General features: G+C 44.9%; 1 protein-coding gene across 6 annotated transcripts in view; it reads left to right on the top strand.

Moving 5' to 3' along the window:
- Window positions 1–19,791, top strand: part of EP400 (E1A binding protein p400) — a 158,675-nt gene that overhangs the window by 88,660 nt on the left and 50,224 nt on the right. For 5 of the 6 annotated variants that reach the window (XM_068243443.1, XM_068243444.1, XM_068243441.1 and 2 more), the window contains exons 28-37: window positions 33–202; window positions 3,075–3,271; window positions 3,371–3,482; window positions 4,036–4,179; window positions 4,264–4,419; window positions 13,177–13,260; window positions 15,551–15,682; window positions 16,184–16,228; window positions 16,339–16,492; window positions 18,930–19,171. In XM_068243443.1, the coding sequence (XP_068099544.1) occupies window positions 33–202; window positions 3,075–3,271; window positions 3,371–3,482; window positions 4,036–4,179; window positions 4,264–4,419; window positions 13,177–13,260; window positions 15,551–15,682; window positions 16,184–16,228; window positions 16,339–16,492; window positions 18,930–19,171 (1,436 nt within the window). The remainder of the gene's footprint in view (window positions 1–32; window positions 203–3,074; window positions 3,272–3,370; window positions 3,483–4,035; window positions 4,180–4,263; window positions 4,420–13,176; window positions 13,261–15,550; window positions 15,683–16,183; window positions 16,229–16,338; window positions 16,493–18,929; window positions 19,172–19,791) is intronic. The other variant, XM_068243442.1, reaches the window with a different exon arrangement.

The raw sequence follows: 19,791 nt of genomic DNA, 5'->3' as shown, positions 1-19,791 counted from the left end.
TCACAGAAAATGTCATTGTTGGTTCTTTCCAGGTAAACTGGAGGCTCTGTCCATCCTTTTGCGGAAATTGAGGTCTGAGGGACGGCGCGTTCTGATTTTTTCCCAAATGCTGCTCATGCTGGATATACTGGAGAGCTTTCTGGACTTCCATTCATTTACCTTCCTTAGAATTGATGAATTTGCAACATATGAACAATGCCATGTATGTAGCCAACCTATTCACTTTATTTTTAATTCTTGATATTGAACATAAATTAAGCTAACAAGCAGTATTCAAAACTATTGGCTGCTGTCCAGATTAACTGTCTGTTGGCCTATATGGGCCTATATGCTGGAACTGTTGCTTTGTCTATGCCTTATGTAGCCTTTTTTTGAATAATTACATTTAGCATTGGACATTTGAGTTTGGTGGCTTGGGTGGTGCTTACTTTTATGCACTTAAAACATTGGGCATTTGTAATTTATTATTACACACAGTTTACAGAGCATATTGTACAAGTTCCATGTAATGTGTGCAAAATTCCCCTACCATATTCTAGGGGGATTTACTTTTTTGTGGGGGGGGGGGGGGGGGTTTTGAATTGTGTGAGGTACTGAAGCATACGGAATAAACGCACACAAACACAAGAACAACATACAAACTCTAAGCTGAAACACTGGGATTCTACTGCTGCAAGGTGAGAGCACTAACTGCCCAGTCGCCTTGCCACTCATGTACTTTAGATGCAATGTACTTATGTGCTATCTAACTCGATATACTATTTTGTTTTAAATTGATAACAAAAAAATATACTGAATCATAAGTACTGTCAACTTTGGGATTACATCACCCCAGCATCCTACAGTCAGAGAGCCAGGATACTGGAAGGCACATTCCAGTAGGTTCCAGTAGACAGTGTCACAACTCCTCCACCTCCCACAATTCACCACATTCCTTCTATATACAGTTAGAATTGATGAATTTGCAACATATGAACAATGCCATGTATGTAGCCAACCTATTCACTTTATTTTTAATTCTTGATATTGAACATAAATTAAGCTAACAAGCAGTATTCAAAACTATTGGCTGCTGTCCAGATTAACTGTCTGTTGGCCTATATGGGCCTATATGCTGGAACTGTTGCTTTGTCTATGCCTTATGTAGCCTTTTTTTGAATAATTACATTTAGCATTGGACATTTGAGTTTGGTGGCTTGGGTGGTGCTTACTTTTATGCACTTAAAACATTGGGCATTTGTAATTTATTATTACACACAGTTTACAGAGCATATTGTACAAGTTCCATGTAATGTGTGCAAAATTCCCCTACCATATTCTAGGGGGATTTACTTTTTTGTGGGGGGGGGGGGGGGTTTGAATTGTGTGAGGTACTGAAGCATACGGAATAAACGCACACAAACACAAGAACAACATACAAACTCTAAGCTGAAACACTGGGATTCTACTGCTGCAAGGTGAGAGCACTAACTGCCCAGTCGCCTTGCCACTCATGTACTTTAGATGCAATGTACTTATGTGCTATCTAACTCGATATACTATTTTGTTTTAAATTGATAACAAAAAAATATACTGAATCATAAGTACTGTCAACTTTGGGATTACATCACCCCAGCATCCTACAGTCAGAGAGCCAGGATACTGGAAGGCACATTCCAGTAGGTTCCAGTAGACAGTGTCACAACTCCTCCACCTCCCACAATTCACCACATTCCTTCTATATACCCCCCCCCCCCCCCACACACACACACACACTCCTAATCTGAGCTACATAAGGTTGAATGGCAGTGCTCTTCCCAGAAGTCAGAAGGGAAGACTGGGCTACTGCAGTGACACTGCAGCTTGCCTCCAGTACCTGGATGAAATCCCCAATGTAATGTCAAAACTAAGATAGAACTTTTTTGGGTATCAGTAAGTATGGGGGGGGGGGGGGTGTATGAGGGAGTGGGGGACTATTTTAGAATCAGGGTGATGGGAGGAAGTGGAGATAAAGACATTTATAGTGTAAATGATTTAAGCAATGGAGAACCACCAGTATGGCTATGTCTCTGAAGAGGGACTATGACAGATTATAAGCTTGCTTGAAGAGGTGGAGGTGCTTTTTAAAGAGACACTGAAGCTAATAAATTTTGCCCTTTTTACCTTATTATTTGCTTCAGTAGTCTCAGCACAAGTAAACCGCCGCATCCCCGCCACAAAACGAGGGCTGCAGATCTCCCAAATCCCTGTGCAAACATCCACGACCAACTTGGCTGTGGATTTTGCTGTGCTGAGAGGCAGAGCTTTCTGCTATAGCTCTGCCTCTCCTGTCATCAATCGCTGTGCGGATCGCCGCCTCTCCCCGCCCCTCTCTGTGAAGGAAGAGTGAGAGGGGCGAGGAGAGGCGGTGATCCGCCGCGATTGACATCAGGAGAGGCAGAGCTAAAGCTGAAAGCTCTGCCTCTTTGCGGAAATGCCGGCCAGAGTGCCCCCTGGGGATTTGGGGGCCATGCGGCCCTCATTTTGCGGCGGAGATGCGGCGGTTTACTTGTGCTGAGAGCACTGAAGCAAATTATAAGGTAAAAAGAGCAAAATTAATTCACTTCAGTGTCTCTTTAAGGGTGCGTTTCAAGGCATGGAGCATGGCAGACAGGATGGGGAAGAGAGTTCCAGAGGAGGTGTGAAACCTGTAAGTCCTGAATGCAAGAATAAGGTGCTTTTTAAGGGTGCTCTTCGAGGGTTCAAGGCTTGGAGAATGGCAGACAAGATGTAGAAGAGAGTTCTGAGGAGTGTGGAAACTTGTCAGAAGTCAAGATAATTTAACTGGGTTTTGATTGAAACATTAAGGTCATTGTAATATCATTCAATTACAAAATGTCTGTGTCCAGTATATCTATCTATCAATTTCTTAATGAATATGGATGCCTTCACTTTGTACAAGAATGTCTATGACACATCCTGGCTTGCTGCTTCACCTTTAGGATATGACATATTGCAAAATCAGCTTCCAGCAATACTCCGTAATGCATAAAACTGAATTTTATTATTCCAATTTATCAACCACAAGTAAAATCCCTTTTACTCTCTGCACTTAGGATTTGATGAGACGCTTTAACCAATGTCCTCGAATTTTCTGCATTCTAATGTCAACGCAAAGCCGCTCACTCGGTGTTCCTTATGTAGAAGCTGACACAGCAATCTTTTACGATAGTGATTTAAACCCAATAATGGATTCTCGAGCTCAGGCTTGGTGTGACCGCATCGGTAGAAATAAAGATATCCATATTTATAGGTATGATCTTTGTTTTACAGCATTGTTTAAGTGTCCGTAGACATACAAAACAGAAAGTGGTGCTGTCATTCAAGTATATATTACTATTTGTGATTGTAGACTTGTAAGCGCAAACTCCGTTGAAGAGAAGCTGCTGAAAAATGGTACCAAGGATCTTATTAGAGAAGTTGCTGCTCAGGGGAATGACTTCTCAATGGCTTTTCTAACACAGGTAATTTTTGATACGCTATGCAACTGCCATATGGAAACTGAAATTTAACGTAATGCATTTTTCCTCATTTTAATGATGATGCCATTTAAAGGGTACCAAAAGTAAAAAAAAAAAAATCTGGGCAGTTTAAATTACCTGGGGCTTCTTCCAACTCCCTGAAGTCCCTTGCCGTTATTCTGTGCTGCTCTGTTCAGTCGCTGTCCCCCTCCGAAGTCAGGCCAACTGGGCCAGACGCAAGCCTTCCCATGATGTTTATTAGTATTATTAGTGTCATTCTATGTAATTGCTTTGATCCCACTGAGACCTGGCTAGTGATACCTTTATTGCCCCAGGCTTCAAATTCTACTTTGATACCTTGGATATGATATAGTAGAGGCATGACTGGATGTCTAGTAGGAAATCAGGTGAAAATTGGGGCTCAGCATGGGGGCTTATTGTGATTTAAAGAGTGTTGCATGATGGTGGAAGACTACATATGATGAAAACAACATTTGCATTGATGTGCCTAATTGCTCCGTATACCATTGATCACAAACACATTGTCCTTTTGCAGCAAACTATACACGAGTTATTTGAGCTTTACTCTCCTCTTGAAGACTCAGGATTTGGAGTGAAAGCAGAAGAATTTGTTATGCTCTCACAAGATCCGCCTCCAGCAGAAACAATAGCTACAAAGTTTGCTAAACCATTCATCGAGGTAAAATGCAAGAATAAAGTGGGTACATTTATAGAAAATTCTCCCAGCCATATCCAACATTTTATCTCTCTGTATTTCATAAAGGCTTTAAAGAGCATTGAGCATGGAGGTGAACTGGAGATGGAAATATCTGAACCAGAGTCAAAGGGGGACAAAGATATTATGGTCACTGCATCAAATGGCGCTTCTTACAACGAGGAGACCTCTGAACTGACTGAGCTGGCGGCAGTGGTTGAGCAGGTGAGCAATCCACGTTATGGAGAGTTTCAAAAGCAGTACTATTCAGTTTTATGAAAGACAGAAACAAATGTAATATACTGGGTGAGGTTCCTGTAGCTTTCTTTCTGTTCACGTAAATGAATGTAAATACATTGGGAGAAGACATTCAAATCAGAGTGTAACGATCGGTGGGCGCAGAGAGTATCTGATTACCGGTGATCTGCAGTATCACCGGAAATACAGATATATACCAGATTATAAGTGAACTGCAGTCTCACCGATAATCCGATATACAAACTAACCTCTGATCACCCGAGTAGAGTGTAGTGTTTGGTGTAACTGTAACACTAAGAGGACAAGGCCTCAATGCAGTAAGGAGTACTGCACAGATTCCTTCCGCAGACCTGAGCTCTCCAAGACGGGAGGAGTCAGACTGACAGTAGGAAGGGATATCTGAAAGTGACCCTCAGGAGGAAGGATCGCTAACAGAGCGAGGAACCGCCTCTAACGGTAAGGTCGGTTCTCGAGGCCGGACAAGCCAGGTCGTACACACACGGACAGATAAAGTACAGGATCAGGAGGCAAAGGCAGAGTCAAAGTACAGGCAGGGTTCAGCAACGGGGTATCAGAAATATCGGGGTACAAAATCAGGAGGCAGAAGCAGAGTCAAGGAACGAGCCGGGGTTCGGCAACAGAGTATCAGAAATATCGAGGTGCAAGATCAGAGTTCAGGAGGATAGTCAAGGCAGGCAAAAGTCATAACAGATAATCACAATCAAACTAGTACTTTAGCTATCAACAGAATCTAGCTTAGTGTAGGATTACAGCTCCAGCTGGTCCCGGCACACTAACGGATCTAACTACAGATCTGGGTGCTCCCACATATGTGAACGCAACGCCAGACAAGGAGCAAGTGAACAACCAGCAGTATATATACTCTAGGACATTTCCAGGACCTCCCTAATTGCTGGTCCAATGGGAGCAGTGGAATTTGTCAGCTGACCCAGCTGGTCAGCCGACACCCTTCTAACTGCTATTTAAACTCTGCCTCTGTGCTCGAGCGCGTGTAAGTCTGAATCTTGGTGGACTATCAGTCCCAGCCACACCAGTACTGTTTTGCAATGTATCTAATGCGGGGGTCGCCTCTGATGTGGATTCCGCCGTTACCAATGCGGATTCCGCCGCACTGCCCATGAGGCATGCAGCGTTTTTTCCGCGTTGTGACGCCATGCTGGACGCGGAAACAGCCGCCTCACCTCGAGAGACGGCGGCTTTTCCGCGTTTCCTCACAGTACCCCCCTCCCGAGGAGTGGACTCCGGACAACTCTCACCAGGCTTCTCGGGATGTACAGCATGAAATTCCTTCACTAACTCGTCCGCATGCATGCGGTTCCTAGGTACCCATTGCCTCTCCTCGATCCCGTACCCCTTCCAATGTACGAGGTACTGTACCGAGTTCTGTACAGTACGTGAATCTATGATCTTCTCCACTTCGTACTCGGGTTGGGCATCCACCAACACGGGAGGAGGAGGAGTAGGACCCACCTGGACTGCTGGTTTAAGAAGGGACACGTGGAAGGACCTCACCCCCCGCATGCTGGTGGGAAGGTCAATGGAATAAGTAACATTATTAATCTTCTTGGTCACGGAAAATGGGCCCACAAACCTGGGACCCAGTTTGGCAGATGGCTGCTTCAGGGTCAAGTGACGCGTGGACACCCAGACTAGATCCCCTGGCCGAAACTTCCATTCCACGGACCGTCTCTTATCTGCTTGACCCTTCTGACTCTGGAACGCCTTCTGTAAATTCCCCTTAACAATTCCCCAATTGTCCCTGAGTGATCTCTGCCAATCTTCCAGTGCTGGAAATGGAGACGAGACAACTGGAAAAGGGGAAAATTTGGGTGACCTCCCTGTTACAATCTGAAATGGGGAAAACCCAGACGAGGAATTCTTTAAATTATTTTGAGCGAATTCCGCGAAGGGCAAAAATTTCACCCAGTCACTCTGCGCCTCAGCAACGTAGCATCTCAGAAATTGCTCCAGGGATTGGTTAATGCGTTCTGTCTGCCCATTGGTCTGTGGGTGGTAGCCTGACGAGAAAGACAATTTCATGCCCATTTGGTGGCAAAATGCCCTCCAGAATCCAGACACAAACTGGACTCCCCTATCAGACACGATGTCTTCCGGAATGCCATGCAGCCGGAAGATGTGAATGATAAACAATTCAGCCAGTTCTTGAGCCGAGGGGAGTCCTTTCAGGGGCACAAAATGGGCCATTTTGCTAAACCGATCGACTACCACCCAAATGACCGACATGCCTTCAGACCTGGGCAATTCCCCCACAAAATCCATGGACAAGTGGGTCCATGGCTCACTCGGGGTGGGCAAAGGCTGCAACCTTCCTACAGGTGCCAGCCGGGAGGGCTTACTCTGGGCGCACACCGCACACTCCCTAACATACTCCTTGCAATCTGTTGCCAAGGAAGGCCACCAAGCACACCTGGCAATCAGATCCTGCGTTCTGGCAGCTCCAGGATGACCAGCATTCTTATGGGCGTGAAAGAGTTGCAGAACCTGTAACCGGAATGGTAGTGGTATGAACAAGACCCCTTCGGGTTTCCCTTCAGGAACCTCCTGCTGAAAGGGACCCAAGATCTCTGTCCACTCTTCCCAAGACTCCGTGGCGGCTACCACCAGTTTCTGCGGAATGATGGATTCAGGAGTGGAAGGCTGTGCTGTCTCAGGTTCGAAACACCTGGAGAGGGCATCTGCCTTGATGTTTTTGCTACCTGGAGTGTATGTGATTATAAACCTGAATCTCGTAAAAAACAAGGACCACCGGGCCTGACGGGGACTAAGCCTCTTAGCCCCCTCGATGTACTCCAAGTTCTTGTGGTCGGTGTAAACAGTGATCGTGTGCTCTGCCCCCTCCAACCAGTGGCGCCACTCCTCAAATGCCAATTTAATGGCCAGGAGCTCTCTGTTGCCTATATCGTAGTTTCTCTCCGCCGGAGAGAACCTACGGGAAAAGTACGCACAGGGGGGTAGTCTTCCCTGTAACCCTGATCGCTGAGACAGCACAGCCCCTACCCCGACCTCCGAGGCATCGACCTCAACAATGAACGGATAAGCGGTGTCGACATGTCTCAGGATTGGTGCGGAACAAAACAATTTTTTCAGACTAGAAAATGCATTCTGAGCCTCCGGAGACCAGTGGGTAGTATCTGCCCCCTTTTTTGTGAGACTGGTAAGGGGTGCAATGATCGTGGAGTACCCTTTTATAAACCTCCTATAATAATTTGCAAAACCCAGGAATCTCTGGAGGGCTTTCAGGCCCACAGGTTGCGGCCATTCTAGGACAGCTGTGACTTTAGCAGGGTCCATTGACAGGCCTGAGGTAGAAATCACATACCCCAGGAACGTGACGGATGTCACCTCAAAAATACACTTTTCTAACTTGGCGTAGAGTCTATTCTGTCTTAATTTGTTTAGGACAAATTTCACATGGACCCTGTGTTCGGGGAGGTTATTGGAATAAATTAATATATCATCGAGGTATACCAGTACGAATTTACCCAATACCTCCCGAAATACCTCATTGATTAGTTCCTGGAAGACGGCGGGCGCATTGCACAACCCGAAGGGCATCACTAAGTATTCGTAATGCCCGTCGGGTGTGTTAAAGGCCGTCTTCCATTCATCGCCCCTTCTAATGCGGATTAGGTTGTATGCCCCCCTCAGATCTAACTTAGAAAAGATCTTTGCAGTAGTGACCTGCGTGAATAAGTCGTCTATCAATGGTAACGGATAGCGATTCTTCACCGTGATTTTATTGAGACCTCGGTAGTCGATACAAGGTCGAAGACCCCCGTCTTTTTTCTTAACGAAAAAGAAACCGGCCCCAGCAGGTGACCGAGAGGGCCGAATAAACCCCTTGGCCAGGTTGTCACGAATGTACTCCTGCATGGCCAACTTCTCGGGACCGGACAAGTTATACAGGTGACCCCTAGGGGGCATACAACCAGCACGGAGATCAATGGGGCAATCGAACGGGCGATGAGGAGGTAATTGATCAGCAGACTTGGGACAAAAGACATCAGAAAAATCGGAATACACCTCGGGAACACCCTCCACGTACACCTTGGTCTGACCCAATGTCACCTTTCCTAGACACTGTTGGTGACAACGATCAGACCATCTGGTTACCTGACCCGTGGCCCAGTCGATTTGTGGAGAGTGGGCCTGTAACCAAGGCATGCCTAAGATAATAGTGGAGGTTGACATGTTCAAAACGAAAAACTGTAGCTGTTCCCCATGCAATACCCCTATCGTGACCCTCACCTGCGGAGTCTGAGACAGGGGACGATCCCGTTGCAGCGGGGAATCGTCTACTGCCGTGACCTGAATGGGGGGACTTACTGGAGTGAGAGGAATACCCAACTCCCGAGCAAATTCAAGGTTCATAAAATTGGCCGCTGAGCCAGAGTCAATAAAAGCTTCAGTGTCCACAGACTTATCATCCCACGTAATAGTACAGGGGAGAAGTAACTTCTTCTCTTTTTGGGGTGAGAATGAAGTGCCTAGGGTGTCACCCCCCACTACTCCTAGGCAGACCCGTTTCCCGACTTGTTAGGGCAGTTTCGCACCCTGTGCCCTGCTTCTGCACAATACAGGCACAGTTGTTCTGTTATTCTCCGCCTACGTTCCACCTGGGTCAATCTTGATCGACTAATTTGCATGGGTTCGGGTGGTGGTGAGGCTGGAGAGGGTGACACCGGTGGAGATGCCGTTACTGCGGGCGTACCAGAAGGTGCCACATACGAAGTCACCCTGACCCGGTGACTGCCCCTAGTCTGCCTCTGATGGCGTAGTCGACGATCGACTCTGATGGCCGATGATATGGCCTCATCGACTGTTGCGGGCTCGGGTAAGGTTAGCATCAAATCAGAGACCTCCTCCGACAACCCAGATAGAAAATAATCCATCAGAGCAAAATTGTCGAATCTGGCGGTAACAGACCACCTACGAAATTCTGCTGCGTAATCCTCGACCGACCCTCTGCCTTGCCGCAAAAGTTTGAGCTTCCGCTCTGAAGTTGCCGCAAGGTCAGGGTCGTCGTATATTACGGCCATAGCCTTAAAAAATTCCTCGACTGAGGTCAGAGCTAAATTAGTGGGGGACAGGTTGTATGCCCAGGACTGGGAATCACCAGTTAACAGTGTTTTAATGAAAATGACCCGTTGGGTCTCAGTCCCCGAGGATCGGGGTCTTAACTCGAAGTATGACAACACTCTACTCTTGAAATTCCAGAAGTCAGACTTGTGGCCGGAAAAGTTATCAGGTACAGGCATACGTATGTCATCACTAGGAGAGGATCGCACTGAATCAACTGACGTCTGGAGGGTTTGCACAGAGCCTGAAAGGGCATCAATCAAAGCTTTGTGCTGGCCCAGTGCTTGATGGAGGTTATCCACCGAAGTGGCAAGCATACCCAGACGACCAGTGTTTGCGTCCATTTATTTTTTGGTCTGGCGTGCTGTAACGATCGGTGGGCGCAGAGAGTATCTGATTACCGGTGATCTGCAGTATCACCGGAAATACAGATATATACCAGATTATAAGTGAACTGCAGTCTCACCGATAATCCGATATACAAACTAACCTCTGATCACCCGAGTAGAGTGTAGTGTTTGGTGTAACTGTAACACTAAGAGGACAAGGCCTCAATGCAGTAAGGAGTACTGCACAGATTCCTTCCGCAGACCTGAGCTCTCCAAGACGGGAGGAGTCAGACTGACAGTAGGAAGGGATATCTGAAAGTGACCCTCAGGAGGAAGGATCGCTAACAGAGCGAGGAACCGCCTCTAGCGGTAAGGTCGGTTCTCGAGGCCGGACAAGCCAGGTCGTACACACACGGACAGATAAAGTACAGGATCAGGAGGCAAAGGCAGAGTCAAAGTACAGGCAGGGTTCAGCAACGGGGTATCAGAAATATCGGGGTACAAAATCAGGAGGCAGAAGCAGAGTCAAGGAACGAGCCGGGGTTCGGCAACAGAGTATCAGAAATATCGAGGTGCAAGATCAGAGTTCAGGAGGATAGTCAAGGCAGGCAAAAGTCATAACAGATAATCACAATCAAACTAGTACTTTAGCTATCAACAGAATCTAGCTTAGTGTAGGATTACAGCTCCAGCTGGTCCCGGCACACTAACGGATCTAACTACAGATCTGGGTGCTCCCACATATGTGAACGCAACGCCAGACAAGGAGCAAGTGAACAACCAGCAGTATATATACTCTAGGACCTTTCCAGGACCTCCCTAATTGCTGGTCCAATGGGAGCAGTGGAATTTGTCAGCTGACCCAGCTGGTCAGCCGACACCCTTCTAACTGCTATTTAAACTCTGCCTCTGTGCTCGCGCGCGTGTAAGTCTGAATCTTGGTGGACTATCAGTCCCAGCCACACCAGTACTGTTTTGCAATGTATCTAATGCGGGGGTCGCCTCTGATGTGGATTCCGCCGTTACCAATGCGGATTCCGCCGCACTGCCCATGCGGCATGCAGCGTTTTTTCCGCGTTGTGACGCCATGCTGGACGCGGAAACAGCCGCCTCACCTCGAGAGACGGCGGCTTTTCCGCGTTTCCTCACACAGTGCCTGGAAAATCTGCTGTATGCAGTGCTGTGATACTGTTAGTGGACAACCATTCCCAAATTCATATACCAGATTCCAATGGGCACCAGGGAGGATAATCACATGGAGAATACTTTTCTTTTGTAAACTCAAGTGGCAGAATGTCTTCATTTTACTTTCTGTGATGCCCCTCACAAAATCTTAGCAAAGCTATCTACTTACCTGGGTTCAAATCTCGGCTCTTCCTAGCACCTATTCAGTAAGTTCTTAGGTGAGACTCCCTAACACTGCTACTGCTTACTGAGTGCGCTCTAGTGGCTGCCTTACAAGGGCTTTGAGCCCGACAGGAAAAAAGCGCTATACAAATAGTGGAATTATTATTGTTATTATTTACTAAGTGAGAAGTGAAGATGTGTGAGACTGCTTGCCCATCCCAAACACCTGACCAATCGGAGAGGCTTTAGTGCTGGCATTAACATATGGTGTGCTATGTATAAATGTTTAGTCATAAGAGATTCATATTATAATATATAGGAGCTCCCCTGGTCAGAACTGTCTCTGATTAGTCAGCCTCCTACTAGACTTAAAGTAATGATTTGTGTACATATATATATATATATATATATATATATATATATATATATATATATATACAGTTGTGTTCAAAATTATTTAACCCCCACTGAAATTGAGTGTTTTGACCAGTTTGACATTGATTTTGATCATTTCAGTTATCTTGTTTACAATTAAATCAAAGAGGCACTTGTAAGTCAGACAAATATAACATAACATTTATAATAAAATACCACAAATGTCTTTTCTGTGCTCACATCATTATCAGTTTTATTCAACCCCCAAGTGACATTCATTCTTAGTACTTAGTACAACATCCTTTTCCAGTTATAACAGCTTTTAAACGTGAAGCATAGCTTGACACAAGTGTCTTGCAGCGATCTACGGGTATCTTAGCCCTTTCTTCATGGGCAAAAGCCTCCAGTTCAGTCACATTTTTAGGCTTGCGCGCTGCAACTGCTTTCTTTAAGTCCCACCAAAGGTTCTCAATCAGATTTAAGTCTGGTGACTGCGATGGCCACTCCAAAATGTTCCAGCCTTTAATCTGCAACCATGCTCTAGTGGACTTGGAGGTATGCTTGGGATCATTGTCTTGTTGAAAGGTCCAACGTCTCCTAAGCCTCAGGTTTGTGATGGACTGCATCACATTTTTATCCAATATCTCCTGGTACTGAAGAGAATTCATGGTACCTTGCACATGCTGAAGCTTCCCTGTACCTGCTGAAGCAAAACAGCCCCAAAGCATGATTGACCCCCCGCCATGCTTCACAGTATGCAAGGTGTTCTTTTCTTCATAGGCCTTGTTCTTCCTCCTCCAAACATAGCGTTGATCCATGGGCCCAAACTGTTCTAATTTTGTTTCATCAGTCCACAGAACACTACCACAAAAGTTTCGATCAAATGATCAAAATCAATGTCAAACTGGCCAAAACACTCAATTTCAGTGGGGGTTAAATAATTTTATATAGGATATAGGATACATATAGGATGTCCAAGATATGCACAGGCACTCAGGTGTATAGCTTGTTTTTGTCTTTTAAAGTACTAGTCTAGTCAAGAGACTAGACGCTAGTTTCCACACCACAGATTGTACTTCAGTTTATGACTGCCCCTTGCCGTTTCAACAGCTGGATGATGCTATTCAAGCAGCAACAGCCCCATCCAAGCAGGCCTGTACTGCACCTGCGCAGTCCGCTCCGGCCCACGTGGCGGTGATTGACAGCGCTGCTCACGCAGGCGCAGTACAGGCCGACCTGGAGTTCTCTCTGACGTCATCGCCGGGGATCGGGACGGACCTGCGGCGAACGGCTGCGGGGAGAGCTGCGGTGAGGGACATGCTGGGAGCTTGGGGCTGGAGGAAGCCCCCGGTAAGTACCACTTATTTTATCCTTTTTCCTCTGATGACTCCTTTAAGCACTGTTACTACTAAGCTCTATGATGATATTTTAGTCCTGGAGATTATAATTCGATTAGAAAGAAAGTGAACCCGAGGTGAGAGTGATCTGGAGGCTGCCATGTTTATTTCCTTTTAAGCAATACCAGTTGCCTGGCTGTCCTGTTTTCTTTCAGCTTACCCCTATTGAGAAGTATGCTTTGAATTACCTGGAGGAATTCTACACATCAGCAGCTGGAGAGGAGCCAGAGAGCACAGAGGTAAGAGATAGCTGTGCCCCATTCAATCTGCATTGCAATATGTGTTAAAGAGCATCTTATAGTGTACCTGGGGTGACATGTGACATGATGAGATAGACATGTGCATGTACAGTGCCAAGCATACAAATAACTAAGTTGTGCTCCTTTTTTTTCTGCCTGAAAGAGTTAACCATTTAGGTATGAAACTGTCCAGTCATTAGGACTGTATCATAAACCTCACTGAGAAGGAATTACAGCCATAAAAATCCTGCCCGGAAGAGAATGGCTTCTGAGAACAGGGGATAGATAAAAAAGGCGAATAGTTCATATATTTTAGCTCACTGAGACAGAGAAAGACTGTGTCATTGAGCAGAGACCAAACAATAAATCAGTTACCATATATCCCGGCGTATAAGATGACTGGGCGTATAAGACGACCCCCAAATTTTCCTATTAAAATATATTTTTTGGAATATACTTGTCCTATAAGACTACCCCTCTTGACTGTTGGACATTTGTATACTGTATGTACTGGTGCTATACTGTATAAACAGGTACAGATACTGGTGCTGTACTGTATGTGGTACCCAGCATGCAACAACCAACCAATCACGGCAAGCAATGTACCATACCGGCGATTGACTGGTTGTTGTATACAGAGCCTGCTTGGATTGGTCAGCTATCCCTGTCTCCAAGACTATTAGAGCCATAGCGCAAACATGCCTCTTTCACCCGTATGGCCCGCCCTTGTATACTATTACCTCCTTCTCTGCCTCTCAGATCTCGCACATGCGCAGCTTCACTGCAGTCCTCAGGAGTAAGATCAGAGAGGCAGAGAAGGTGGTACGGTAATAGGATACAAGGGCAGGACAGACGGGTGCAAGAGGCGTGTTTTTCTGGGCACAGCGCCACACTCTCTTTTTTCCATACTCTGGGTGTCCTGGATGCCTGCAGTTTGCTCCACCCTACCCTTAAACCTTCCCAGTAAGGTGCCCCCTCACCTCCTCATCGGGACCGCGTTAAGTCACCAGGAATCCTGGTGAGTGGATTTTCTTCTACCATACTTGTACAGCACCGCTATTGCTGCTTGCATACGGTCGCCGCATATGGTGGGGTGCGGCCGCGGACGTTTTTGAGCTCCTCCCACTGTTTCTACACCCACCCTATAAGACGACACCCGGCGTATAAGACGACCCGCGACTTTTGAGAAGATTTTCCTGTGTTAAAAAATAGTCTTGTATGCCAGAATATACATATAACAACATAAAACTGGGATATCTAAAAAGCCACTTCCAGCTGTAGGAGGATAGATACAATTGTTTATCTTAGCAGTTTATTTTACTTGAGATTCACTTAAAGGGACTCCGAGCAGTGCAGAAACTATGGAAAGATGCACATCATTTTAAAGCTCTCTTTCTCCTCTTTCCAATGATATATAAACCGCCACCCTACGCCTTTTAGTTTTTGCTATTTTCGCGATTGAAATTGCAGCGGCCGCAATTTCGATCGCGAAAATAGAGAAAACTAGAAGGCGTAGGGCAACGATTTAGGTGTCGTCAGAAAGAGGAGAAAGAGAGCTTTAAAATGATATCCATCTTTCCATAGTTATATTGTATTACACAGGGCGACTTTTTGTCAAAGTCAGCAGCTGCATTCAGCAGAATGGAGCTGCTGACACTGGGGAAAGTGTCGTCCTGTGTAATACAATATAACTATGGCTTGATGGATATCATTTTAAAGCTCTCTTTCTCCTCTTTCTGATGACACCTAAATCGTTGCCCTACACCTTTTAGTTTTCTCTATTTTCGCGATCGAAATCGCGGCCGCTGCAATTTCAATCGCGAAAATAGCGAAAACTAAATGACGTAGGGTGGTGGTTTATATATCATTGGAAAGAGGAGAAAGAGAGCTTTAAAATGATATGCATCTTTCCATAGTTTTTGCACTGCTCGGAGTCCCTTTAAACTGGCTTGGGACAGCAGATAGTTAAAACTATGCCGCACTTGTGGCTACCTAAGCCTGATGTGGCGTAGCGCTAACGCCAGTGGCTCCCGAGCATTAGAGCATCCCCGCCGGCACAGATCTCCGCTCTCTAAAGACGGTGGTGTTCCTTACATCAGTCAGGAGCCATTTTCATTGGGCCCGGACTGCCTGATCACTGTGAGGCAATCACAGTGATCAGGAAATGAAAAAAGAAACACACACACACACGCTCTCTCTCTCTCTCTCTCTCTCTCTCTCTGTAATGAGTTATTGAACCTTTTTGTATTTTTTTCTAGTATCCTTTTCTTTATTTTCTCGTGGTCTGCAGGAATCAGAAACAACAAAAAAGAAGTGGGAGGTTCAACAGCTGAAAGAGAATAAACAGATGGAAGATAAAATGGCTTGGGAAGAAGCTGAGGAAGAGCTCCTGACCTATACAAGGGAAGATGCCTATAATAAGGTAGTCTTGGATTCTTCAGTAAATACTGTACCCAGCCTGCCATCTCTTGTACCCATGATTTTTTCATGTTTGTTTTGTATAATAACCAAAACTTTATTGTGCAAATGATGAAATTAAGTACATACTAGAGGAACAGTAAAAATTAAAGAACAAGTCTTAGTAATGTAAACAGAAATGTTGTAATATACGTGAAATAATTTATAACATTCTTTAGTGAAATTAAACTGATCTTTTTTCTGCATATAAAAAATTTACCACAAGGTGAATTTATCTTTAGTCCATTGTTAATGGTATGCCCCTTTCTCTTGGCAGTACAGTACCTTCCCTTATGCTCGATCACATGGCCCTAGACTGGTAGTGACATTAGATTCTGTGACCCATTGAGGGACATAGTGACCGAATTGTTCGGTAAACACTGTAATGCGCTGCTAAAAATGTGGCAGTGCCATATGAATGCATAATGAAAATTAACTAATGCATGTGAAATATTTTCTCTACCAGGAATTTATCTATGAAAATCCAGAAGGACAGACAGAAGTGATGCCAGTAAGTGCCCGTGTTTGTGCATGAGCACCTAAGTTAACCCTGAGACAAATATTAGCAAATGATGCATTGCAATGATTGTGCTGATGTATTTCTGAACATTTTTGAACCAGATCTGGACACCACCAACACCTCCTCAAGATGAGAATGACATTTATATAGACTCAGTGATGTGTCTGATGTATGATACTAGCCCCATCCCAGAATCCAAACTACCCCCTGTCTATGTGAGGAAGGAGCACAAGAGGCATAAGGCAGATCCTGCAGGTGGGTAACGTGTGGGAAAAAAAACCTTATTGTTAAGCCACCTACTATGTATATTGGGGACAAACTGAATTCAAGTATGAGAAACCTCTCAAAGCTAGACATCTAAATTGGAAAGAAGCACTTTCTTATGTATAGTTTGAGGGATAAGGGTTAAGTGGTCTCTCATTGCAAGCGATCTGGCACTGGAAGGGGTAAGGTTTTGGGGCGGAAAGGAGTTAGGATAATGGTAGGACACATTATTTATTTTACTAAAGTAGGTCTAGTTTACTCCAAGTTGCTGGTCAGAGAGATCTGAAATTTGTAAAAATACACAAGGTGTTTTTTTAGGAATCTTTATTTTTGATTCAAATTTGTAGGCCTTCGATTACTGCAAATATCAGAAAAGGCAAAGTAATATAGAGAGGCATATGTCTGTTATGATATTATTTGGTTTTTCCACTTATTGTGGCATATACTGCATATATATATATATATATATATATATATATATATATATATATATATATATGTATATATATATATATATATATATATATATATATATATATAAGCTTTGTGAAGCAGCTTCACCTCAGCCAGTATCTAACATTCATTTTTTCTTTTTGTCACCTTCATTGTTGTGTACTGTACTTTATAAAATATTTCAGCTAAATAGCATTGCAAACACACTACTCTATGTAACGTGAAAATATTAATCAAATGTTTTTATTCACAGCACAAATTACCTGCACCTCTTTGTCTGTGTACTAGAGCAGACCTGGGGGAGGTATTGTATGGAAAAACAATGGCCTCGATTCACTAAGATCATGCTGGCGATAATAAGGCAAGAGATAACTTACCACCACACAGTGAGAGAGTTATCTTATCTCTTCATTCCTTAAGTTCCCTCCTCTGTAGTTATTTTTACATGCAGTTAATTAACAGCCTGTCTTCAAAGAGAACCCGAGGTGGGATTTAATTATGTTACTGGGGCACAGAGGCTGGTTGTGCACACTAAGACCAGCCTCCGTTGCCCCATGGTGTGCCTCCATGTCCCTCCTGCGCGCCGCTACACCCCCGCAGTGCTGGCGACACGCAGCGTGTCGCCAGCACAATGTTTACCTAAGCGCTGTCTGTCAGCGTCGCTCCCCCGCCTCCTCCGCATCAGCGCTACCCGCCCGTGTCCCTTCCCTTCCGCTGATAGGAGGGAAGTGACGCGGGCAGGTAGCGCCGATGCGGAGGAGGCGGGGGAGCGGCGCTGACTGACAGCGCATAGGTAAACATTGTGCTGGCGACTCGCTGCGTGTCGCCAGCACTGCGGGGGGTATAGCGGCGCGCAGGGGGGACATGGAGGCACACCATTGGGCAACGGAGGCTGGTCTTAGTGTGCACAACCACCCTCTGTGCCCCAGTAACATAATTAAATCCCACCTCGGGTTCTCTTTAACTTTAGAATCCTGGAGTTATTTTAAGGATTGAAGCGTTAACTTAAAGACCGAAGAGTTAGGTTTGCCTGAGGTAAAATGTTTCCTGAATACTGCATGCCTCATCACCATGGTGATAACTCTAGAAACGTTATTAAAGACAGGGGATAAGCTTAGTGAATTGAGGCCAATGAATGCTTATAGCAGGGGTGTCAAGCCCAAAATCTAAAATATAGTCTAAGTTGGGGGCTAAATTGTTAACATTTAACATTTATTCAACAGTCTTAAACTAAATGGCATAACGATAGTGGTCATAGGGGGCGTGACGGGCACCTCCTTCTGCAGAGAAGCACAGTGGAGCGGTATTTACCTGTTCCACTGCTGTTTTGGGTTTCCTTTGTTCTTCCTGACAGCTACACGCTCTGTGCTGCATAGCATACCTCTAGCTCCCAATGCATGTCACATGATCGGAAGCCAGAGATAAGCAAGCATAGAACTTGCAACTGCCAGTATGAACAGAAGAGATTCAACACAGCACGGGAGCAGGCCATCTTACACTGTAACACTGCGCTACTCTGTGATTTGGGGAGGAGGTATGGTTGTTTTTGCTAGTGGGTTAGGATCCAAGGAAGGGGCCCCATGCTAATTTCACTGGACGATCCCATGGATTGCTGGTATTCTCCTTTGGATGGGAAAGCAGTTGTTATCATTCGTTTACTACTTAAAATGATGCTCATTTCAAGCTCTAAGAGGGGGGGCACATAAAATGATGGGGAGGGCCGGATTTGGCCCACAGGCCTTGAGTTTCACACTTGTGGTTTAAAGTATGGAGAGGGTATAGGGGCATTACGCAATACATTTGAATCAGCATACACAGCAATACAGTTTGTGTTTATGTGAAGCAACAACTGATTATGGAAAAACATACAAAATATCTTACTACCCATAGACATCTTATTGCTGGATTTTCATTATATCATTGCTGTAAGTCATCTTTAAAGAAACACATATATAATGAAATGTCCTTTATTCAGCTGCAGGTCGGAAGAAAAAGCAAAGACATGGGGAATCAGTGGTGCCGCCTCGCTCACTGTTTGATAGAGCTACCACCGGTATGCTGAAGGTGAAGAGAGAGGGCAAGGAGCAGAAGAAAAACATCCTCCTCAAGCAGCAAGCCCAATTTGCCAAACCTCTGCCAACCCTGGTGAAACCAGCAACTGAATCTGGTCCTGATAATCCAGAGTGGCTGATCAGTGAAGACTGGGCTCTGTTGCAGGTGCGGCCAGTTAATATACTACCAAATAAGCTAGGGCTAGTGTACAGTACATGGATGCTGAACACACAGTTTCAGGCCTGGAACCCGCTACAAATCACAAAGCACTATCGCAGTCAACTGCGTTTTTAATTAGCGGGTTTTCTGGCGATTTTGATATCGATTTAAAAAAAATGTAAGCTTTTTGCCAAGCGATTGTGATAGCGTTTTGCTATAAGCGATTTTAATTCTGATTGGTTCTTTCAAATTCAAATTCTATTTTTTTTTTTACAGTTTGCTGTAAATTAAAATGTGTAGCGATTCATGAGTGATTTGCCAGCGCTTCAATACTTTACATTGAGGTGCAAACTCATTTTCAAGCGCCTCCTAAACGCTCAAAAAAGCTCTCTAGAGGGTTCCAGGCCTCACTTTTCGTTGCTTTGCTTTGTCTTCTGTTTTATAAATCCAGTTCTAAAGTTGGTGAGCATATCCGAAGGCTTTTTTTAATGCAAGTTAAATTGTATTCAGATCGAACCTGGTTCAAATGTCAACTAAATGCAGACATCCCTGTACACTTGCCCTTAATTTCCTCAAAGTCCAGTATGTTCCTTCAGCCAATATGGTACATTTTTATTACTGACATA

This window comes from Hyperolius riggenbachi, chromosome 1 (assembly GCF_040937935.1).
Source record: "Hyperolius riggenbachi isolate aHypRig1 chromosome 1, aHypRig1.pri, whole genome shotgun sequence".
NCBI classification, from domain to species: Eukaryota; Metazoa; Chordata; class Amphibia; order Anura; family Hyperoliidae; genus Hyperolius; species Hyperolius riggenbachi.
This window is presented reverse-complemented; position numbering and strand designations above follow the sequence as displayed.